At 45.7% G+C, this 20,052-nt stretch overlaps 2 protein-coding genes across 7 annotated transcripts; both read right to left on the minus strand.

Annotated features, from left to right (window-relative positions):
* Nucleotides 1–657: 657 nt before the first annotated feature.
* Nucleotides 658–3,835, minus strand: LOC125716755 (claudin-11-like). The gene is made up of 3 exons (XM_048989431.1): nucleotides 3,092–3,835; nucleotides 2,373–2,537; nucleotides 658–1,860 (listed from the first exon to the last, which is right to left on the minus strand). Exons 1-3 carry the CDS (start codon nucleotides 3,315–3,317, stop codon nucleotides 1,607–1,609), a joined length of 645 nt encoding a protein of 214 aa, XP_048845388.1. The 5' UTR covers nucleotides 3,318–3,835; the 3' UTR covers nucleotides 658–1,606.
* Nucleotides 3,836–3,972: 137 nt separating this feature from the next.
* On the minus strand, nucleotides 3,973–19,585 carry phc3 (polyhomeotic homolog 3 (Drosophila)). Of its 6 annotated transcripts, none has more exons than XM_048989428.1 (15): nucleotides 19,483–19,585; nucleotides 16,065–16,261; nucleotides 15,272–15,445; nucleotides 14,744–14,833; nucleotides 12,796–12,954; nucleotides 11,310–11,384; nucleotides 10,891–11,122; nucleotides 10,060–10,721; nucleotides 9,182–9,350; nucleotides 8,840–9,090; nucleotides 8,358–8,589; nucleotides 8,159–8,270; nucleotides 7,706–7,844; nucleotides 7,362–7,611; nucleotides 3,973–7,220 (listed from the first exon to the last, which is right to left on the minus strand). In XM_048989428.1, the coding sequence occupies exons 2-15, from the start codon at nucleotides 16,203–16,205 to the stop codon at nucleotides 7,066–7,068; spliced, it is 2,841 nt and encodes a 946-aa protein (XP_048845385.1). In that variant the 5' UTR covers nucleotides 16,206–16,261; nucleotides 19,483–19,585; the 3' UTR covers nucleotides 3,973–7,065. The 6 variants fall into 6 exon arrangements, with proteins under 6 accessions (XP_048845385.1, XP_048845384.1, XP_048845381.1 ...); XM_048989427.1 differs by having other exon boundaries at nucleotides 19,436–19,563; XM_048989424.1 differs by having other exon boundaries at nucleotides 19,059–19,552.
* Nucleotides 19,586–20,052: the final 467 nt, after the last annotated feature.

The raw sequence follows: 20,052 nt of genomic DNA on the forward strand, positions 1-20,052 counted from the left end.
CACTCGGACCATCCTCCCTGGATGAATCCTTGTAACGGAATGTGTCCAGATAAGCCCCCCCCCGTATGCTTACAAACTACATTGTTTAAAATTTCCTCGCACAAATGCGCACGAAGTGTACGTTTTGGGGACGGTGTGTGAGCACAGATCCTTCCGGGTCAGTGTTAGTCAGCAAGGCCATCGCTTAACATGCAGCAAAACCCAAGTATAAACCAGGCACTTTCTTATCTATATTATCGTTAAGAGACCTAAACATTAAATAATTTTAATTATTAAATTAAAAAGCTAGGTCTGTATTGTTTCAGTAATATAGGCCCTTATTTATCAGTCGTCTTAAACGGTATCGCTGGCATTTTTTACCCCCTAGATAGTTTTATCTCAAAGATAAACTGCATCAGAGTTGCGTGTAACCAAATGTCTGTCCTTTAAATTCGCTCCTTTCCCTCTGACACTGGCGTCCATCCTAGGAAGGCCTGTGATCCCGTCATTCCCTCACCCCTTACAACTTCCTCTGCTTGAATGGAGCGCTACTGTCAGAATTCATTTGTTCGTCAGTATCATATACGAGGCCCCTCTTACAAAACATGATCATGTTTAAAAACGCTGTTATGTTTATTCGCGGTAAATTGAACCTGCACAATAAGCCACACTAACTGCTTTTTTTTCTGTGAAAAACATTTTAATATATAATACAAACAGCATGTAACAAACAAAGTGTTGCAACAATAAATAAAATACATTTTTTATGTTAGCGTTAGAAAACTGATTCGTAGCGCTGAGCTTCGGCAGACGACAGCTACTGCAATTGCTTGAACCAGCGCTAATTCTAGGCGGCGCAATCATGGTCCACATGCTAAACGTACCCTGGAAATGTGGCTGTTCTCAGCATAGATGTCCGGTAAATACCGACATATGTTTCATTACGTTATTCTTTACTTCGCAGGTACGTATTCCCCCAGAATAAGTTTATTTTAAAATGTTTTTGTTAGCTTTTTTTAACTGTACCATGCTTTAATTTTCTTAAAAAGGAGAAATCTTATAAAATATATGTTTTTATTTTGTAGGTGCGCCATATTTGCCACAGTACTGCTTGATCGGTAATTGGATGTCCACGCGTTACAGTTTCGTAATTTCCAAGGAAACAAAAATCTCAAAAAATATACATTAATGACACAAATGTACAGTTTTTTTTTTTTAAACAAAAATACTTTTTTGGTAGGAGAGCGATATAAAACAGTTGTTAAAAAAGGAAATCTTTCAACGCTATTCTCCTAAAGTGCCAGAGGCCTGCGATAAGGCATTACCAGATGGGTGTTTTGAGCGCCCCCTAGCTTTGGCTGCATTCACCAGCAGGATTTACTTGCAGGAGCCGATTTCTCAGTGTTTGAAAATCTTAAGTCCATGGTGTTTCTCAGAATTGCCTGTTACCCAATGTGTTATATATTTATATGTCTGTGGGTATGGGGGGTGGGTGGGGGTAGACAGAGCTGAGAAATGGAAAAATGAGTGTTTTGGTGTATGTGTGTAAATTTTGGAGGATGAGGTTTGTATCTGTAGGAGGGAGAGAGCGTTTGTAGGGGGTTGCTGCTGCTGGGAGCGCCGTCTCTCACACATGGGCGCTCTTGGCATGGTTGGCAGAGCCAGGGGGAGTGCTGACCGCCCCCTGTTTGGAGTAGTAGAAACGGTTCTCGTTGTACTGAGCCGGGGAGTCGGCAGAGCAGCAGCTGATCATGCAGCCGCCCAGGAGGCAGAAGGCGGAGCCCACCCAGCCGGCATACAGCGAGAAACCGAAGGACATCAGGCCCTGCTCATGGTGAGCCCCGATCGGGAACCAGACGGTCGACACGATGCCGCACGTCGCTGGGGAAACAGAAACTGCCGTTAGTCACAGCGCACTGGCAGTGGACAGAATCGCATAGGACAGCATGACTGCGCATGTAAGTTATATCAAGGGCTGGAACAGATCAGGTAAAGCCAATGTTATCCTACTAAATTTGAGCAGGGGCTCCACCCCAGTCACAGATAGCTTAGACCGCAGGGATCCCCAGTCAGACCACGTTTTTGCTCCCTCCCAGCTTCCGGGAGCAGAAACGTGGACGATCTGGCAGGAAGCTGGGAGGGAGCAAAAACGTGAACTGCCTAGTGTGACCCAAGCACTGTGTTAAGAGACACTGCCCTAGAACACGTGGAGGCTTTGAGCCAAGTAATTCAATCCGGTAACCATTCTGATGTCAGAAATGCAAGATTAGGGATATAAGTTTTTTTAAATTTGATCTGGTGAATTTTGTTCTGTTTTAAAGCTCCCCATCCTACTTTACGCTCCCATCTCACAGCTATACATGCATATCATTAGATGAACGTAAACCACTTACCTACGAGCAGCACTAAGACGCCGCCGACCACGGATCGCCTGTTCTTGGCACTCTCCGGCTCGTTTCCCAGGTTAATGCAGGGCATGGACACCAGGACCAGGCCCACGGCGGGCAGCCCGAGGATCGAGGCGATGACCATGAGCGCGCGAGACGTCTGAATGTAGGCTGCGAACAAATCGGACGAAATACAACCACGTGACTTTTTCAATTACAGATGCTGACCAAATGATCATTTTAAAAGCCGAGTTTAGAAAATCCCGTGAATTTTGTACGGTACCGCTGGGTAAGTTATAGGTTAAGTCCCAACAGATTTCTCCACAACTTTTGATTTATTTATTTTGAAGTCCGTAATCCAACATGGAATTATTGTTTTGTAATAAAAAGGATATATAACGTATTATGATTACAACGTAAACTGCGGATCCACCAGTGCTACTACTTGCATGATTAAGTCGTTTTGGAAGTATCCGGATTTTTATCACATGCGAGGCTACGGATGACAACTCCTTGGTGATGTGACTTTTAACACCGGATTAAATCATTCAACATATATTTTCAAAATAATTAGTTGCCAGATTCAACAATTGTGTGTGTTTACATATAGTTTAATATTATCAAAATGTGATATACGGTATTTTCTGTTCTTAAACTGGAATTCCGGGTAAAGAGGATAATGCGGTCAAACGTGACAAGTGTAAGGACGATATGTTGGTAATTACCAGGTAAATCGAGGATCTGGGTTAGCGATATGCAGTGGTAAAGTGCCGTAGAGATCACACATTCCGCCCACAAGCCTTTGGCTCCCAGTTCGTCCATTTTCTTGCAGGTGTTCATGCCATACTTGCAGGTGACGACCCAGTCATTGGTAGCTGTCGCGATGATTATCCCTATCCAGCCGATACAACTGACCATAAAGCCGCTGAACTGCAAACAGCTGTTGGCCATGGCAAGAAGAATTTGCGCGTTCGCAGCCGGAAAGATCGCAGGTTATTTATAATAAAATATGTAGTCTAGGGAGAACAAAGGATTCTTGCGCAAAAAAAATGTCTCTTTTATAGTTAATCCAAAGAGCAAAATATCACAGCGAGTAGTAGTAGGAATCCATCAGTTTGTGACGATGTAACTGAAAATGTGAGGGTTATGGCATTGTCTCTGCTTTTATACCCAGTGGAAAAACCCACGGAAACTTTAAGCCAATAGTGAGGACAGGAGCGCATGTAACGGTAAGTCTGACCCCCTCCCCTCCCCGCCCCAGTTATCTGCTTTCCATGGGCCTTCACATTGAATCTCGTTTGAAAATAGTTATTGACCCCTCACGTCAACAGCCCCCCTAAACATATGCAAAACTGATAACAAACAAAAAGTTTTAACTTTTTTTTGTTGTAAAATATGCCACTTGATTCATTTTAAATGGGACACACAAAGGCAGCGGTTTTTATAGGCCTACGAGTGTTCCTGGTATAGCCTACGCAACTCCACTTTATTTTTTTGTCATCACTGCCATCTGGTGGTAATATTTACACACTGCAAGCGAAACGTTAATTTGCACAATGGACCCGCAATTTTAACGCGCGATCATAAAAGCACAGACACCCGGAGATGTACCAAGGTTCTACTTTATTTTTCATACCTCACTGTTACTTTGGAGAACACTGCACTACTGTTCTATAAAACAAAAGTATAAATACAGTTAAAACTTTTTTTTTGTATTACATTCAAATCTCAGAGGAGAGTACAATGTAGTAACATAGACCAATATTTCGTTATATTAAAATTGTGCAAAACAGACACACAAATGTGCAATTTTAAGGTGCTATGATGAAAGTACAGATTCTGGCATTTTCACCTTCTTTATACGTCTATAATTACAACTAAATACCGTTAGTCACATTTGTATCCTCTAACAGAAAGCATGACGGTTGCAGGAACCAAACTAAGGTAAATTGCTATACTCCTGAAAGTAAATTTCTCCGCAATCACTCAGAAACGATCTTTCTGGCGTACTTTTCGCGCATTTCCAGGCATGACTGAATGACTTACGTCCAACGCGGAATGTGTGAGAGGCGCTTACCAAAAGCCTGAAGCGGCACAGCGCGGCACCAACGGCCGCCACGACAATTCAGCCCACCGGTGCGTGGGTGTCATTGTAAAATACACAAAGACAAATGATCGAGAATAAACAATGCGACCGCATGCAGGCCAGTTAAGTCTGTTGGCAAAGAAAATTGCTACAGTGTGACATTAAGGTACTTCAGACAAAAAAAGGATACATTTCATTATTTTGAAAGCTTATATTTTTAATTTTTGTACAACTAACAACAAACGCAGTTGTATTGAATACATGACGGGATTACTTGCTACCAAAGCCATAGTTTGCTACGAGCCCGGAATGGTCCAGTCCAGCATCACTAATACTTGACAGGGATTCATAATACGCATAGTACCAACTGTTAATCTGCCACACGCAGATCAATAAAATCGTCGTCTGCTTTTTCAGCTGCAAGTAAAAATTTCCCTGTCGCCATGAACTATTTTCCCTGTGAACCTATTTTCCTGAACTGTTTTCTATGTTATTCTCTTCCATTGTTTAGCTTTATGGACGAGTGAGAGGAGCGAGGCGGAGGTTTCTACACACACACACACACACACACACATACATATATATGTATATATATGTATGTATGTGTGTGTATATATATATATATATATGTATGTGTGTGTGTGTGTGTGTGTGTGTGTGTGTGTATATATATATATATATATAGAATTCTCCCCCGCCCCCATTACATCGTTGCAAATTAATTTTGTAAGAATAATAATAATAGCCACTGGTCCGTCAAAATCATGTGAAAGTATTTCGTTAAAAATGTTAATAGACATACCGTTGTAAGGCAATTTATTCCAGTAATATTCATTCTATTTATTTTTTTCTCCGTGTGGTTAGGCACACATTAAGCATAAAGATCCATTTCAGTGATATCACCTCAACTGACCCAGGCCGTTTAAAGCGACAGAAAGTGAACTGAAAACATCTATTGAATAGATAAATATTACGTTTTACACGGGAAACGCGGTCGGTACAGCTTTGGCACTTATAAATTAATCTGAGCGGTCGATTCGTGACTCCTTCATGTCTATGATTTGAATTTAAATGAGATCATTTACCGAATGTATCCTATAAAATATAGTATTAGCTTTCAGTGACACGTTTTTAAAAAGTGTTTCATAAACTGCAAATGTAGAATTAATGTTAAACATTAAGATTAAATTAATATTAAATATTTTAATATAGTTTTATTTTATTTTAGCCATATCAGATAACCCCATCCTTCTACCAAATGTATAATTATAAAGCTTACAGTGTTAATAATTGAAGGCTAAAGACAATATTTGATATAAAAATTCAACATCTCTCCCTTTGACGGAAATTACACAAAATGAGACGATAAAAACCTACAACGTTAGATGTGCATTTTTGTTGGAACAAAAGTGACGAAGCGGATAATTCATACTACATGGAGCTATATTTAAAAAAAAAACAGGCATTGGATATCTGAGATCACAGTTTGAGCCACTGTCTCGGTTTATAATTTTTGTTTGTTTGTTTACAGAACGTGCACGGGCGACCCTACGCCACACTGAGCACTCGTTAAACACGATTCGGGAGGAGGCAACTGTCATCCAGGATCGCAGGACTCAAGCAGCAGCTGGAAGGGCTTCGTGTTGAAACGTAAATGAGTTTTTCATAAGTGCTTTTAAATTTACCTACGTAATTAAACCGTAAAAAGTGTGATACGCTATAAATCACTCGCTAACCTCTGAAATGTCCAGCACTGCCCTGGTTCTTACATACATTTCTGAAAATAGAAAAATATTTTCCGGAAGGGAAACTGCGTTCGTCTTTACGATGTCTTCTGCCATGACACTACATGAGGTTCCTTCGGATGGTGGGTTCAGAAGATGCGATCAAATGTTGTCGTCCTTTACGCCTGTCTACATGATCATGTATTCATTTATCTCAAACAGGAAAAGGTATCTGTTGCCAAGGAAACATGCTACATATGAAACATCTAATATTTACAAGGGTAGCTACGAATAACATCATTACAATGTCCCTGACAAATCGATTAACCCAACTGCTTTCACACCTTTAGTTCCCGGCCTCATTTTACCTCAGAGTCACATTTGAAGACTTGGATGACCTCTGAAGTAAGTGCACAAAATGACCGATGTCGTGTTCGTTATAAGACAGACCTCGAGCCTCAGACTGACGTGTGGAAAAGGTAAGTAGTGAGTGGACAGTCTTAAAATAATGTCCTAAGCTAATACGATGAATGCCTTTTGGTTCGAAAAGATGTGAAATATGGTTACACGGAATACGTTATGATGTAAAACCGTTTTTAAATGACTGTCATATTAGACAGAGCCTATAATATACATACTTTTACAATTTAAATGGATCTGCGTTAAATGCTACTAATGAAGGACTAGCTCTTGCGAATACTTTATTGCACTGCATTGTGGGTAATTGCCTTATGCAGCGCAGTAGGTAAATGACTGGGAAAGTCTGACAGAAGAACAAACCTTGTTCTCTGAGGCGGAGCAGCAGACCAGCCAACTGGGACCAGGTCAACAGTCATCCATGCGAGCGCAGCCTCCAGCAGGGGGCAGTACAAAGTGGGCTGGCCTGTTGCTAGGGCTCCTTCAGGGAATTGATGCAGGCGCAGATCTTGAGCGCCGGCCCCAGCTTTATGTTCATGGCACCCATGAGGTGCTCCTCAGTGAGGAGTAGCAGGGCCTGCCCATCGATCTCCTGCGAGCGGAACTCCTCGGCAATGTCCTGGCACCCTACAGGGGGAGACGGGCACAGAATCAAGCCACACGGGGCCTTAGGAAAGAAACTGTACAAGAAATTACATTAAGTATGTAATTTAGACCCCCTGCCTCTAGGTGGCGGTGTGGCAGTTTCAGCACCGCTACATCCATTACCTGGCAAATTGTAGATGAAGCTCCAGACCTCCTCCACACTCCACACGGTGGGGTTAGAGGCCGGGACTGGCATCCCGTCCGAGCCGTCCAAGGCCTCGCTCGCCCTCAGGTTCCTCTCCCGGACACGCTCCCGCTCTGTCTGTCGCCGAAGCCTTGTCGTCATGGGAACAGGAGGCTCCTCCTCCTCCTCCTCGTCATCCTCCTCATGTGATGGCTGGTGTTCGCCTCCGCTGCTGTACGGAGCTGCCACCTGCGGACAGGCAGACCCCGAGATGCTGACGACAGAGAGTCCGAAGGCCCCTGTGGAACGCGAGTGCGGCAGCAGACCCCCCCCGCCTGCTCACCTGCCGCAGGAAGTGGTCCCGGGAGCCTCCGTCGATTCGGCGGGGGGGGCGCCCCCGCCTCCCGTCCGTCCTCCGGGACCAGCGTGCAGCTTTGTCTGCCTTCAGGAGTCCGATGCGTTTGGTGCAGCTGACGTTGAATCTGAGACCATCAAGGAATTGATGGAGACCAATAAGACCAGTATCACTGGGTTTGGAGAAGAACTTTATAATAGCTGAAAATTATAAAATTAGATTTAACTTCCATCACATCCCATCAGAGGTACATTAAAGGGGAGATATTTAGGGTCATTATAATGGTCCCCAAGTGACAGGGGGTTTGCAAAATTTGGAACATAATTGGCTTGGCCTGGGTTGGGGGCCCAAAATCTCTAGAGGCACCCCTGCGTCCCACTGCAAGACAGCACTGCACTTTATTGACTTTGATTTTGACATAGTCTCTTCTTTTGAGCCGACCTTCGGACGCAGGTCATGGAGCAGAACCTCTTGGACCTGAGGAACATGTGAGCGTAGCCCGTCTTGCCACAGAACTCGCACTGCAGAACCTCCGGCTGCTCCTCCGCCACACCTGCCAGGAGAAACACCTCCACGTCATATGGGGTCACGCCCCCTACTGGTGGCCTTCCTGCCCAGATGCGGGGGAGGAGCAACTCACCGTCCACGGCATCGCCCGCGGCGGCCACGCTGATGACCTCGTCACCGTCCGAGTCGCTGGAGTTCTCCGGCTGCTCCGTGTCCATCATGATGTCGCCGGTCTGGGCGCCGTTAGCCTTCGTCTCCTGGGCTTCAGGCAGCGTGGTCTGCCGGTCCACACCCTGCAAGGAGCGGCTGACCTGCAGCGAATGATCAGCGTGTATCCTGCAGCATCCAGAACTCCAACGCAGCGGCTGACAATGACAAGGTGAGTGTCCGGGCTGCTTTAACACTGGAGTTCTTTCAGCGGTGATCTTAATTAATCTGAGAACTCCCACATTTCTCTGGATTAGAATCACCATAATTGAGCCAAATTCTTGCCAAATCACTCTGCAGTCAGTTTTAATGGCCACACCATTAATGACTGGTGGGCCTTGGGCTTTTGCCAATATACCACAGCGGCAGCAAGTTTGTACCACACATGGCTCCCTCTTGTGGACATACCGGGAACGGCTCCAGCCCCTCTTGGATGACGAAGCCCTCAATGAGGTGTGTGAGGATGTGGGGTTTAACGATCGCCTGTGGGGGCTGGCTCTCAGGACCCCCTGGTAGGCTGGCTGGGGGGTGCTTGCTGACGCTTCTTACCACGGCCGGGAGGAGGGGAGGGGGGGAACGGTTGATATAAGGGGGGTCCCCGGAGGATCGTATCACAGAGGCGTTGCCGGTTGACGGTACGCAGGAGAAGCCAGAAACAGCTGGAGAAATAGGGGACAGTTTCACCACACTGGGTCTCCATCGCCCCAAACTGGCAAAAGAGAAACAGCATCGACGCAGCATTCCCAGTACCTGTGCAGTGATCCGAATGGGGCGAGACATCATTGCAGTGCCTCTGCAGGTCAGCAGATGGCGACAGAGTTGGCGGCGTCGGGGTCCTGTTCCGCTGTGGACTGCCGAGCCGGTCCTCCCGCGCGTCTGCCGCGCAAACCCCCTCCACCTTGCAGAGCTGCTGGGCTGGCTACCCAGCATGCAACACACGGCAAACTGTCACACGCACGAGCTCCACATTCCGTTTTGCTTTCGAGAATTAAGAAACTGCGATTTAACGGGCATGAGAGAATGTGAGAAACGTGCAATGTAGGTAATTTGACACGTTGAGATGGATGGCATGCACAAGAGGACCCATGATCCCACGGTGGGAAAGTCCAAGTTCTTAGTCGGAAATTTCAACTGGAACGCTCCCTTCATCAAGAGAAGTCAAAGCTGTAGTTATTTACTGTTCTTTAGAACTTATTTTTGTTTCATTAAATCTGTCGTAAACACAGTACTGCCTAACCGCTATCTGTGGACATGTTGCTATGGTGTTTTTATGTGCAGAGTATCTTGCTATCAACTGGTATTGCTAACAATGGTTTACAATTAACTGGGCTGGAACTGAGGCCTGTTTCAGGCAGCATTATTTCTTGCTGAGCCAGATAACTTGCCGGATTTTAAACAGTGTGGGCTAAATGTAAGTGGACTAAGATAAAATCCATTTAAACTGGAGTACCTTAAATCCGACAAGTTATCCGGCTGAGCACGAAATCCTGCTATTGCTAAATTGCGGCTTGTTGCACTGGAACGTGATGAACTTGAGTGTGATGTCATGCCCAGCTCTGACTTCCGACCTCCAAGGTAAATGGAAGGCAGCATTTTCCTGGTTTCCGGGGCGACCCGGAGGGACTCACCAGCGGGGCCTCTGCTGGAACGATCGGCTGCACCTTCAGGTCGACGGCGATGGTCTGTGGCGGCGGGAGATTCTGGAACGGCATCTGGACCAGCGCCTCGGCCACCGGGAGCTCCTCCTCGGAGAGCAGCATTTGGCCCGACTGTGCGGCCAGGGCCTGCACCGACTGCAGGGAGAGGCGCTGCAATGAGGCGGGGGGTGGCACAGGGGGCGGGGACACCTGGGTCAAGGGCACCGGGCTGGACATCGGTGCAGACTGAGGGAGGGGCTCCGGATCAAGATGTGAGGGAGTGGACAACAGGACTGGAGGCTGGGGTTGGATGATGAGGGTAGGCGACTGGCAGGTGGGTGACTGGGGTGCCGCCGTGGACACGACCACCGTTTCCGGAAGCACAGGCTCAGAGTTAGAGGGTGGAGGGAGGGAGACTGTGTTATGCTGCGACTGGATCGTCCCTGGGGTGGGCGTGTCCAGGGTCGGGACGGACAGGCCATGTTGACAAGGGGGAGTCTCCTGCGCGGTGACCCGCAGGGCGATGTGCTGGACGTGCCGGTGGGAGGCGGTGGGCTGCTGGATAATAAGCTGGTGGTGCGCCCCCTTGTGGCCAGGTGAGCAGTGCAACTGGTGCTTCACCAACGACTGAGACTGAACTGCTGAGTACGGACCTGTCGTGAAAAACAAGTGTCAAAAAAACATGTTAAACATGTAGAAAACACTTTGAGATCATTTTTAATGTGTCTCCTCTGGCCAGTTTTACCTAAGATAGCGGCCTAAACCAGCCTAAACTGGAAAAATGGGGGGAGAGGGTCATATGGCAGGTTAAGGGCAACTTACTAGGTACTACGAGCTGATGGGCAGGCGGTAACCGGGAGACGTCGTTGCCGCGGGTTTCAGTTCCGGGACCGTCTGCAGTGGCTTCCGGCAGCTGAATGTTCCCCGGGGTTCCCGTAGGGCTCTTAGGAAGGGGGGACGCCACCATCTGTCCTTGTGTGGTGGTCTTCAGTGGGTCAGTGTGGGCTGCAGGCATGCTGCCAGGGGGTTGGGTCCGGAGGGCCAAACTCTGGACCTGAGCAAGGAGGGTGCAGTATCAGCACCTCCAAGTGGAAATCTGCCTCCAGGGGCGCCAGGAGATACAACGATCTTTACCAGTACGACCACCAAAAATGGGCCTGAGGCCTGAGCCGCACTCCTGATCGGATACCCTCTGCGGGGGGCGCCACACACCCACGCGCTCACACGTGGCGACAGCCCACCTGAGTGGAGGCAGAGGACACCACTGGGAGCTCCGGCTGCACCGTCGTCATGGTGGCGGCAGGCGTGAGGATCAGCTGACAGATAGATGGAGACGGTACCAGCATGAGAGGGAGGGAGGGGGAGGGAGAGAGAGAGAGAGAGAGAGAGAGAGAGAGAGAGAGAGCGAGAGAGAGCGAGTGAACGTCAGATGAACAAATCCTCAGTGTTCATCTCAGTCTCTGAGATGTGACTTTTTCCTACTTCCCTTCTCCTTCCTGCTAAACGCTTCTCACTGCACTATATTAAAAATATGATTTAACCTAGAGCTCAAGAAAACCTAAAATGAAAACAGCTAAAGCATACAGCTTATGCAATGGTGTCTATATCAATAAACAGGTGTGGCGTGGCTCAGTGGGTTAGAATGCTGTGTCTGATCAGCAGGTTGCCGGTTCAAAGCCTAGATTCAGCATAGTGATTTCCCCATTGGGCCCCTGAGTAAGGCCCCTAATCCCCACTCGCCCCAGGGACCACCAGACCCTGTTTTCTCAGTTGTACGTCCCTTTGGATACAAGTACCTGTTGACTAACTTAATAATAAATTGCATAGCGATCTGGAAAACTCATCTGCGGAATCATGAAAGACCTCAGTGCGTCAACTGAAAGAGTAACCACTAAGGAAACGCTTATCATAAGTATGACTAATGTTTCTGTCACATACTGGACAGAAACAGGAAATGCAGACTAGCTTCTAGAAATGTAGGTCTCCCTTCGCGAATTTCCGCGTGTCTGAGAGGCGTCGGGGGGGGGGAGGGGATGCCCCCCTGCCCTGTGCAGAACGCTGCACTTCGCTCGACCCGCTGGCATGATAATCTGATGCCTGTCACCATGTAATGACACAGCGTGACATCATAACTGGTGATTATTAGATATGACATCATACCGGTCATCTGACCATCACACCTTCACAGCTTTAAGTTGACACACTATATTTCCTGCTGTCTCACTATATATTAATCTGGCCTTTAACTTCTTCATCGGTATCAGAAGATTCACTTTTTTTTTATCATTTTTCCTTCCAGAGCAGGGTGGTATGAGCGCCGGAAGTAATGCGTGATCCTCAGTCCGTTTAATATTCAGGTCGTGTTTATAGAGCTTGTATCTTTAAGGAACGTCTGGTAGCAGAATGACCATACGGCGGAATGCGGGTCCATTTTCTGTGATGTGACATTTACAGCCCACATACGAAGGGGAAAACCTTTGGAGACGCAGAGGCCGCTGTCTGGCCTAGATTCTCTAAAGTTTGCCTTGCATGCTACCTGTGATGTCACAGAGTGACTAATTCCTGAAGATAAAAGTGGAAACAGTAATGGATTTTGGAGGCGTTGAATAATACATGTGGCTACAGTCTCAAAGCGCTGGGGCTGTAACTCCACTCTCAAAAATATTACATTTGCAAATAAAAGTCCAGTGCCTTAATGACTGCGCCGCCTGCTGGCCGCTATCGTACCATTTGCGTCCGTAGATACACTTGAGCCTGGCTACAAGCAGGCGAGCCATTGCCCAGCAGCATGGCCTGCTGGGATACCGTGCCGGCGCTGGTAGAGGAGCTGCCGCTCTGCGTTCGGCCAATCAGCTGCTGCGTCACTGGGGCGGCAGGAAGTGTGATCTAGGGAGGACATATATTTCATGTTTTCATTGGTGAATGAACAGGAACAGGTCAGAGTGTGAGAATAAGGCTTGGTTACGTCATTTTAAAGAAGCACTATCAGACCAAGCTGTACAGGATTGTTCCATTGTCTGTGGCCCTAAATGTATATTTTGCCACAACTTCGCAGTAAAGGATTTTATACAATCCTTGTGTTTGTGTGTATCTTAGAATGACCCGGCAGCTGATTTAGACTTTCTTCTCCTCCTGCCCATTCTCGGCTCTTCCTTTCATTCTGATGCCTCTTCTTTGGCCTGGAGGGTGGAAGTATGCCCTCAGCCTCTGGCCTCCAAGGGAAGCTCTTTACCCCTCCATCGGGAATTCAGGAGAGGCATAAAACTGCTGAGGATTCTAAGAGTGTCTGAAAACTCACATTATATGGACAAAAGTACTGGGACACGCCTCTTAATCATTGATTTCAGATCTTTCATCCAGACCCATTGCCACAGGTGTATAAAATCAAGCACCTAGGCATGCGGTCAGGTTTACAAGCATTTGTGAAAGAATGGATCATTCTGAAGAGCTCAGTGACTTCAGGCGTGGTGCTGTCATGGGATGCCACCTTCGCAATAAGTCGGTTTGTGGAAAAAAAAATTCTGCTAGATATTCCATGGTCAGCTGTAAGTGGTATGACTGCAAAGTGAAAGCGTTCATGAACAACAGAAACTCAGCCATGAAGTTGCAGACCTTGTAAAGTAACAGAGCGGGTTTGCTGAGCCATGTAGTGTGTCAGAGTCGCCAACGCTCTGTTGACTCAGTAATCACTCTTCTGGAATATTTACAAACGTCCTCTGGCATTAACTGCGGCACAAAGAATGTGCCGGGAGCTTCACAGAATGGGCTTCCGTGGCTGAGCAGCTGCATGAAATCCTTGTATCATCAAGTTCAATGCCAAGTGTTGGATGCAGTGGTGTAAAGCACACCGCCACTGGACTCTGGGGCAGTGGAAACGTGTTCTGTGCAGTGAGGAATCACGCTTCTCTGTCTGGCAGTCTGATGGATGAGTCTGGGTTTGGAAGATGCCAGGAGATCGTTACCTGCCTGACTGTATTGTGCCAACTGTAAAGTTTGGAGTAGGAGGAATAATGGTGTGGGGATGTTTTTCAGGGGTTGGGCTAGACCCCCTTAGTTCCAGTGAAGGGAACTCTTAATGCTTCAGTATACCAAGATGTTTTGGATGATTCTATGCTTCCAATTTTGTGGGAACAGTTTGGGGAAGGAAGGCCCTTTTCTGTTCCAGCATGACTGTGCACCAGTGCACAAAGCAAGGTCCATAAAGACATGGTTTTGTGAGTTTGGTGTGGGAGAACTTGACTGGTCTGCACAGAACCCTGACCTCAACCCCTTCAAACACCTTTGGGATGAACTAGAACAGAGATTGTGAGCCAGGCCTTCATATCCAACATCACTGCCTGACCTCACAAATGCTCTTCTGGATGAATGGGCAAAAATTCCCACAGACACACTCCAAAATCTAGTGGAAAGCCCCCCCAGAAGAGTGGCAGCTGTTATAGCTGCAAAAGGGGGGGACCAACTCCATGTTGATGCCTGTGGATTTAAAGTGGGACGTCATAAAGGCTCCTGTGGGTGTAATGGCCAGGTGTCCCAATACTTTTGCCTATTTAGTGTATATGAAACCCATGGGAGAGAAAGACAAGCAAGCTGGGAGTGTAGCTGAACGCTCAGTGCGCGGGAGCAGAGAAGAGCGACGGACAGGTTTGGCGCTAGAAGACCGTCTCCCCAGGCTCACCGAGGTCTGCGCGGCACCAGGCGACGGGGGCACGCTCTCGCTGGGGGCGGGCGAGGAAGAAGGGGACTGCCTGCTTCCTGCAAGTGAAGCCTAAGAGGGAGAGACTTGACACGCCAGCAGGCCAAAACAACGAGGCCGACAGCAGCGAGTGAACTTCTGAACTTCCTGAAACACTGGGCCGCCGTGGCCCCTATGCAGACCCCTGCCGATTCGCGCTATTTAGGTCGCTCTGAATATTGGTCTCATTTACTGAGCTTAGCAAAGCAGTTTAAGTGACTGGAGCGGTTGGGCTGGATATCATGAGAACTGAGGAGGAGAAGGTGGCCACCACCAGGGGCAGGGCTGGGCCAATCCTTTTCAGGGGCCCTAAGCAAAAATCAATTAACCTAATTGCCATTTGTCATCTTCCATCCCATTCTGGGAGGCAGATCAAATGAGGGCGCCCCCCCCCCCCTTGGTGGCTGCTCCTGAGCAGGAGAGCATCGGACCTGCAGCTGAGGGGGTGGTCCACACTGGACATGCACACACCTGCTGCACATTGGCCAGGCTCTGCAGTTGGCTGCCAGCCAGGTGCTGCTGCTGCTGCTGCTGCTGCTGCAGGGCGGCAGTCTGGAGCATGAGGTGCTGTTGCTGCGCCGCATACATCTGCTGCAGGTACTGCGCCGCCATGCTCTGGGGCCGCTGCACGGCCTGCTGGATCACCTGCGGGGAGGGGAGGTGCAGCGAAACGAGCATTACTGAGGTATAGACTCAGTGGCTAGTTATCAGAGGTGGAAAGTTCCGAGTCAGAAAGTACAAATCCAGACCAGAGTTTTGTTTCAACGACCCAGATGACTATAAAGAGTCTCACTTACAAAGTACGCAACTGGTTAGTTGGAGCAAAATCTTGGTCTGGATTCAACTGAATAATGATATATTCATATTGGTAATTGGTAATAATAATTCATTGTATGTTAATAACAGTGCACGGTTTTCTTTTTTAAACAACTTTTGTAATATTTGCTTGGAACACTGGTCTGAGAATCAGGCAGGTTTCGGGCAGCCCTGGTTTGGTCCTTTATTGTTTAGAAGAGGAGGCCAGCTTCCTTCACGGGGGTGGGGGAGGGGTGGGATGACTCACACCAGCCAGACCGCAGCCAAATGCACCGCAAACCAGAAACCCTCAGCACCAGTACCCCCTGCTCACAGGCAGGGGGCAGACATGAGAAGGCAAAGCTAAGGTCGGCGTGTGTGTTGCCGTGACAACGACACGCAACATAACATTTGCCCCGCCACTCACGTGGCCGTCACAGGGCCAGCGGCCTGCGGCCAGGACCATTACCTGAACCGCCTGCCGATCGGCAGGGATGCTGAACAGGGAGGTGGGGGGTGCGGTATTGCGGACAGGGGCCGAGGTGCTGGCCGGGCTGCTGCCGGGGCTGCCCGTAGTCGTGGTAACGGTGGCACTCCTCTCGCCCTCCATCTTTGCCTGTGCTCAACCTGTCCGTGCGTCCGTGGTCGAGGGGGTCAGGTGGCTGGCTGAACACAGACAGTTTGTGAGTCAGTTTGATGATGCATTGACACGTGAGGTCCATGACCAGTTTACCCCCAGGCTATCTATTCTACATAGCATTTCTATACTTGTCATTTTCATCTTGAATTTCTAATCTGGAATCTAAATATCTACCATTGGAGTTAGAATCTGAGGCTAGTGGTAAAACTGTGAAGTAAGTATATTGAGTAGTAAATTCCAAAATGTGGATGGGTGTCCGAAACTGACTCAAAAATATTTACACTTTCGGAGACTTCAGTAACCACTAACATACACACCACCCACGTGGCTTCGTAATGAATATTAACTTCCTGTTTCAGAGCGCCCTTCTGCCTTGGGACACGGGGGAGGCATAACTTTTGGCTTTGAGAAAGGGGCCATGATTTGATATATTTTATTGTCATATTATTATTTGGATATATAGGTATTCTTATGCCTTGTGCCCTTTTGAGGTGGATGTGGATATTATCGGGACATATTCGAGGCTCACGGCACCCAGACAGGCGCGCCAAACTGCGGTTATACGGTAGGCCTTCTTCGGCCGCCTCATGTACATCAAGAAACGGCGATTTATACGAACCATTATAAAGCGAAAAGCACTTCTAGCTATTACATCCTTTATATAATTTTACTCGCTAGTTAAAATCTATATTCGAGCATTTTCAAGCCAATTATTCGTTATCCAGTGAACACGAGCCATCGATGTGGGTGATTTCTCGAATTTGTTGTCTTAACAAACCATAAAATCAGAATATCTAGTCCTCTTTAAAACTTTCAGTAAAAGTAGGCGTAACTATTTCAATCAGCCCAACGGCCAGGTGAGTATTTATTGTATTAAATTTGAGGGTTGTATATTATAGACGTGAATGTCTGAACTTTATTTTGATAATCTATTATTCTTATTCAAAATGACCATAGCTTCCGAAATTTTAGACGGCTGTTTTTTCCGAGTAGCCTACAGAGCATTTTATGGCATTATTTGCTTAATATTTTGTAAATTAAAAAAATATATATATTTGCAAACATTTTGCATTCATTTTTAAATTAACCAACAATACATGACTGTTTATCACGAAAAACCATGTATTGACAAAAAAGGTAAATTACACAAATATGTAGACAAACGCAAAAAAACCAAACATTCCTTTTGCAGAAAAGCATGTCCCTAAATTAGCCAAATTCATACACAGTCGAAGTGATACAGAAACATATCATTAATCTAGGCAAATTTATACCTGGAGTGTTAATAAAAAATGTACAAATTAATAATATTAATATGATTTAGAATGAACGTATAGGCTACGTGTGAGGGCAATGAGGGCAGAAAGACTATCAGTAACAGCAGTTCGTCGGCTAAAGCAAAAGTTCTACAATAAATGTACAATAATTATTTGTTATAAGAGTCCCAAACACGACGTTAGCATGTTAGTTTTAACTCCTTTCTAAAAAATCAGATTCTCCTACATTGAATTCTGCTGGGAAATCAGACCAAAGGTAAACAGCTGGAGGTGAATTAAGTTCAGCAACATCTTTTTGTGACAAAAACTGCCTTTTTCATGTTCACTGTTTACTGAAATAAATTTCTGTGTCCAAATTTAATTAGCTGTTTTTTAAAGTGCCATAACAATTTCTGTCAACCAGGCTTTTTCGAGTAGCGTAGCTTTATTTCAGTAGGCAAATACACGGACATTTCTATTAAGTTGGGCATAAATTATCATGATTAAAATGAAGGTGAACATTAAATTACAGATTTGCATATGCAAGCGCCCTTGTGGGATGACTCATAATTTTTTAATCCAAGCCGACGGCATTTTTTTTGCACATATTTCTAAAATTACTTTTAGTTGTCCTAAATTTGTAGTCATTAACATTTTAAAATAATCACATCCTGATAATTTGATAGAATTATTTCATGATTGATAAAAGGAACGTTTATACGATAGATGGGCTACGTCAGTTTAGTTCGTGCCCTTTGCCGACATTTCAGGAAATTCCCGCTCGGAAATATAAAAATATAAGATAAATAAAGTGTCACCTACAGATGCTTGCGTAATATCTGGAATGAGATGTAAAACTTTTGCTTCGGGTTAAATTCATATACAAAAAGTTAGTCTGATGGCATCAGACTATTCAATTAAAAATGCGACAACAATAACAAAGCCATAACCGGAAAGCAAAACATAAATGACAAGATACAGTAAACTTTGGGAACTTATTGCTGGGTGTCACAAACAGCCGGTGGGTTTAGTGCATGCCATCTCATAGAATGCTCTCACAACCGTGGAACTAAAACGGTAACAGGATTAAAACTGTGATTAACAGGATTGCAAAGAAACTACTTGCGCAATTATATTTGGGAGCTGCAGTAATGTAGATCGAGCCTGAAACGGGAAGACCTGTCAGCGGGATTGCAATACCGCTCTCCGGATTGTAAAGACAACTAGTGTTTACCTGTAAAATTAATATGGCACGAGTTTTATTATACCTAAAACACATGTAGGGATCTATAATTGAACATTCCACAGAACAGAAAGGAAATATGACTTTTGTGAAGATATATAGTATATCACTTGCAAGCATTAGTGCCATTCATATGTTTAATCCTTGTTCATAGTACTAATGATTGAACCAATGAAAACAAGCGTGATTTAATCAATAGGTATTATCTCTCATTTTTCTGATGCATTTTTGCACCCCTTTACCGTCGCCACCCTCCCTCCCTCCAAAAAAAAAAAACAACCCAAACACACCCACCCCCCTACCAAAAAAAACTCGCCGGCTTACCATATTAATGAAATGTGTGTTCCTTAAAAGTAAGACGCAAATATAGACATGGTCCTGAGAGAACGATCTTTTCATTAGCTGCGCTGCTTATATTTTAGCTGCTGTATGAGACGTTGGAGGTAGCCGGATTTCAGGGGTTGACATGCATTTCTCCCACCCTCTCGCGTACAAGCTCGAGGTTCTTTAAATGCAGCTATATCACTGAATAGCCCGTGTATAAATAATGAAAATAATTTCTTTAGTATAAAGATGAACAGCCTGCACGTAAATTCTACTGACAGCTCTGAACACATCACCTCTGTCTTTCGAACGAATCATTTTGACTATGATGTCGCAATCCATGCACAAGCATCAAGTTTCTCTATTATCCTCGTTACCTGTCTGGAAATAAAATTAAACATGACCCATCTTGAAATGACCGTACCACCGGTTCAGACTGTCACGGTCCCAGTCATGTTCTAATGCGTCAATCCTCTCTAAGATGGAGATAAAAACAAAACGTTACGTACAGTCGGAATGAAAAAACAGATAGAGCACCACTCGGAGTGTAGGAGGACCATACACAAGCAGACGGCTGCAAGTTTTTTAAGGTTTATTTTTTTGCCTTTGCATCCTTTGGTACGATATGTTTTAATTAAAAATCTGCGTGAAGTAATTTCCTTATCATGCCTTTTCCTATAAGATAAATATTTTAAAATGGAATATTAAAATACGGCTTTTTTGATTATATGCATGAATGCCGTAGTTTCACAAAACATTAAACATCTGTTCGACATGTTAAGACGCATCTTAATTAGATGGCGACTAGATAATTAACCTTGTTCATGGAAAGGTTTACTCAACGTATATGCTCATTTAATACAAATAAAAAAACATGAAATGATCTAATGTTAAAACAGCTAAAGACATGGGTATGTTCTAGGAGTTAAGGAACGTTGAATAATGTGTATGCAAATATTTTTATCATTTCGTTATAATTAACATTTTTGAATTC

The sequence above is a fragment of the Brienomyrus brachyistius genome, chromosome 21 (genome assembly GCF_023856365.1).
Source record: "Brienomyrus brachyistius isolate T26 chromosome 21, BBRACH_0.4, whole genome shotgun sequence".
NCBI classification, from domain to species: domain Eukaryota; kingdom Metazoa; phylum Chordata; class Actinopteri; order Osteoglossiformes; family Mormyridae; genus Brienomyrus; species Brienomyrus brachyistius.

Bases quoted from the DNA above. Each gene is read 5' to 3' on its own strand.
- LOC125716755 (XM_048989431.1), bottom strand. From the start codon at position 3,317: ATGGCCAACAGCTGTTTGCAGTTCAGCGGCTTTATGGTCAGTTGTATC. The intron at 2,538-3,091 runs GTAATTACCAAC...ATTTGTTCGCAG, and splicing joins CCAGATCCTCGATTTACCTG to CCTACATTCAGACGTCTCGC. The intron at 1,861-2,372 runs GTAAGTGGTTTA...CTGTTTCCCCAG, and splicing joins CGTCTTAGTGCTGCTCGTAG to CGACGTGCGGCATCGTGTCG.
- phc3 (XM_048989428.1), bottom strand. From the start codon at position 16,205: ATGGAGGGCGAGAGGAGTGCCACCGTTACCACGACTACGGGCAGCCCC. The intron at 8,590-8,839 runs GTATGTCCACAA...TGTCATTGTCAG, and splicing joins AGGGGCTGGAGCCGTTCCCG to CCGCTGCGTTGGAGTTCTGG. The intron at 8,271-8,357 runs GTGAGTTGCTCC...TTCTCCTGGCAG, and splicing joins CGCGGGCGATGCCGTGGACG to GTGTGGCGGAGGAGCAGCCG.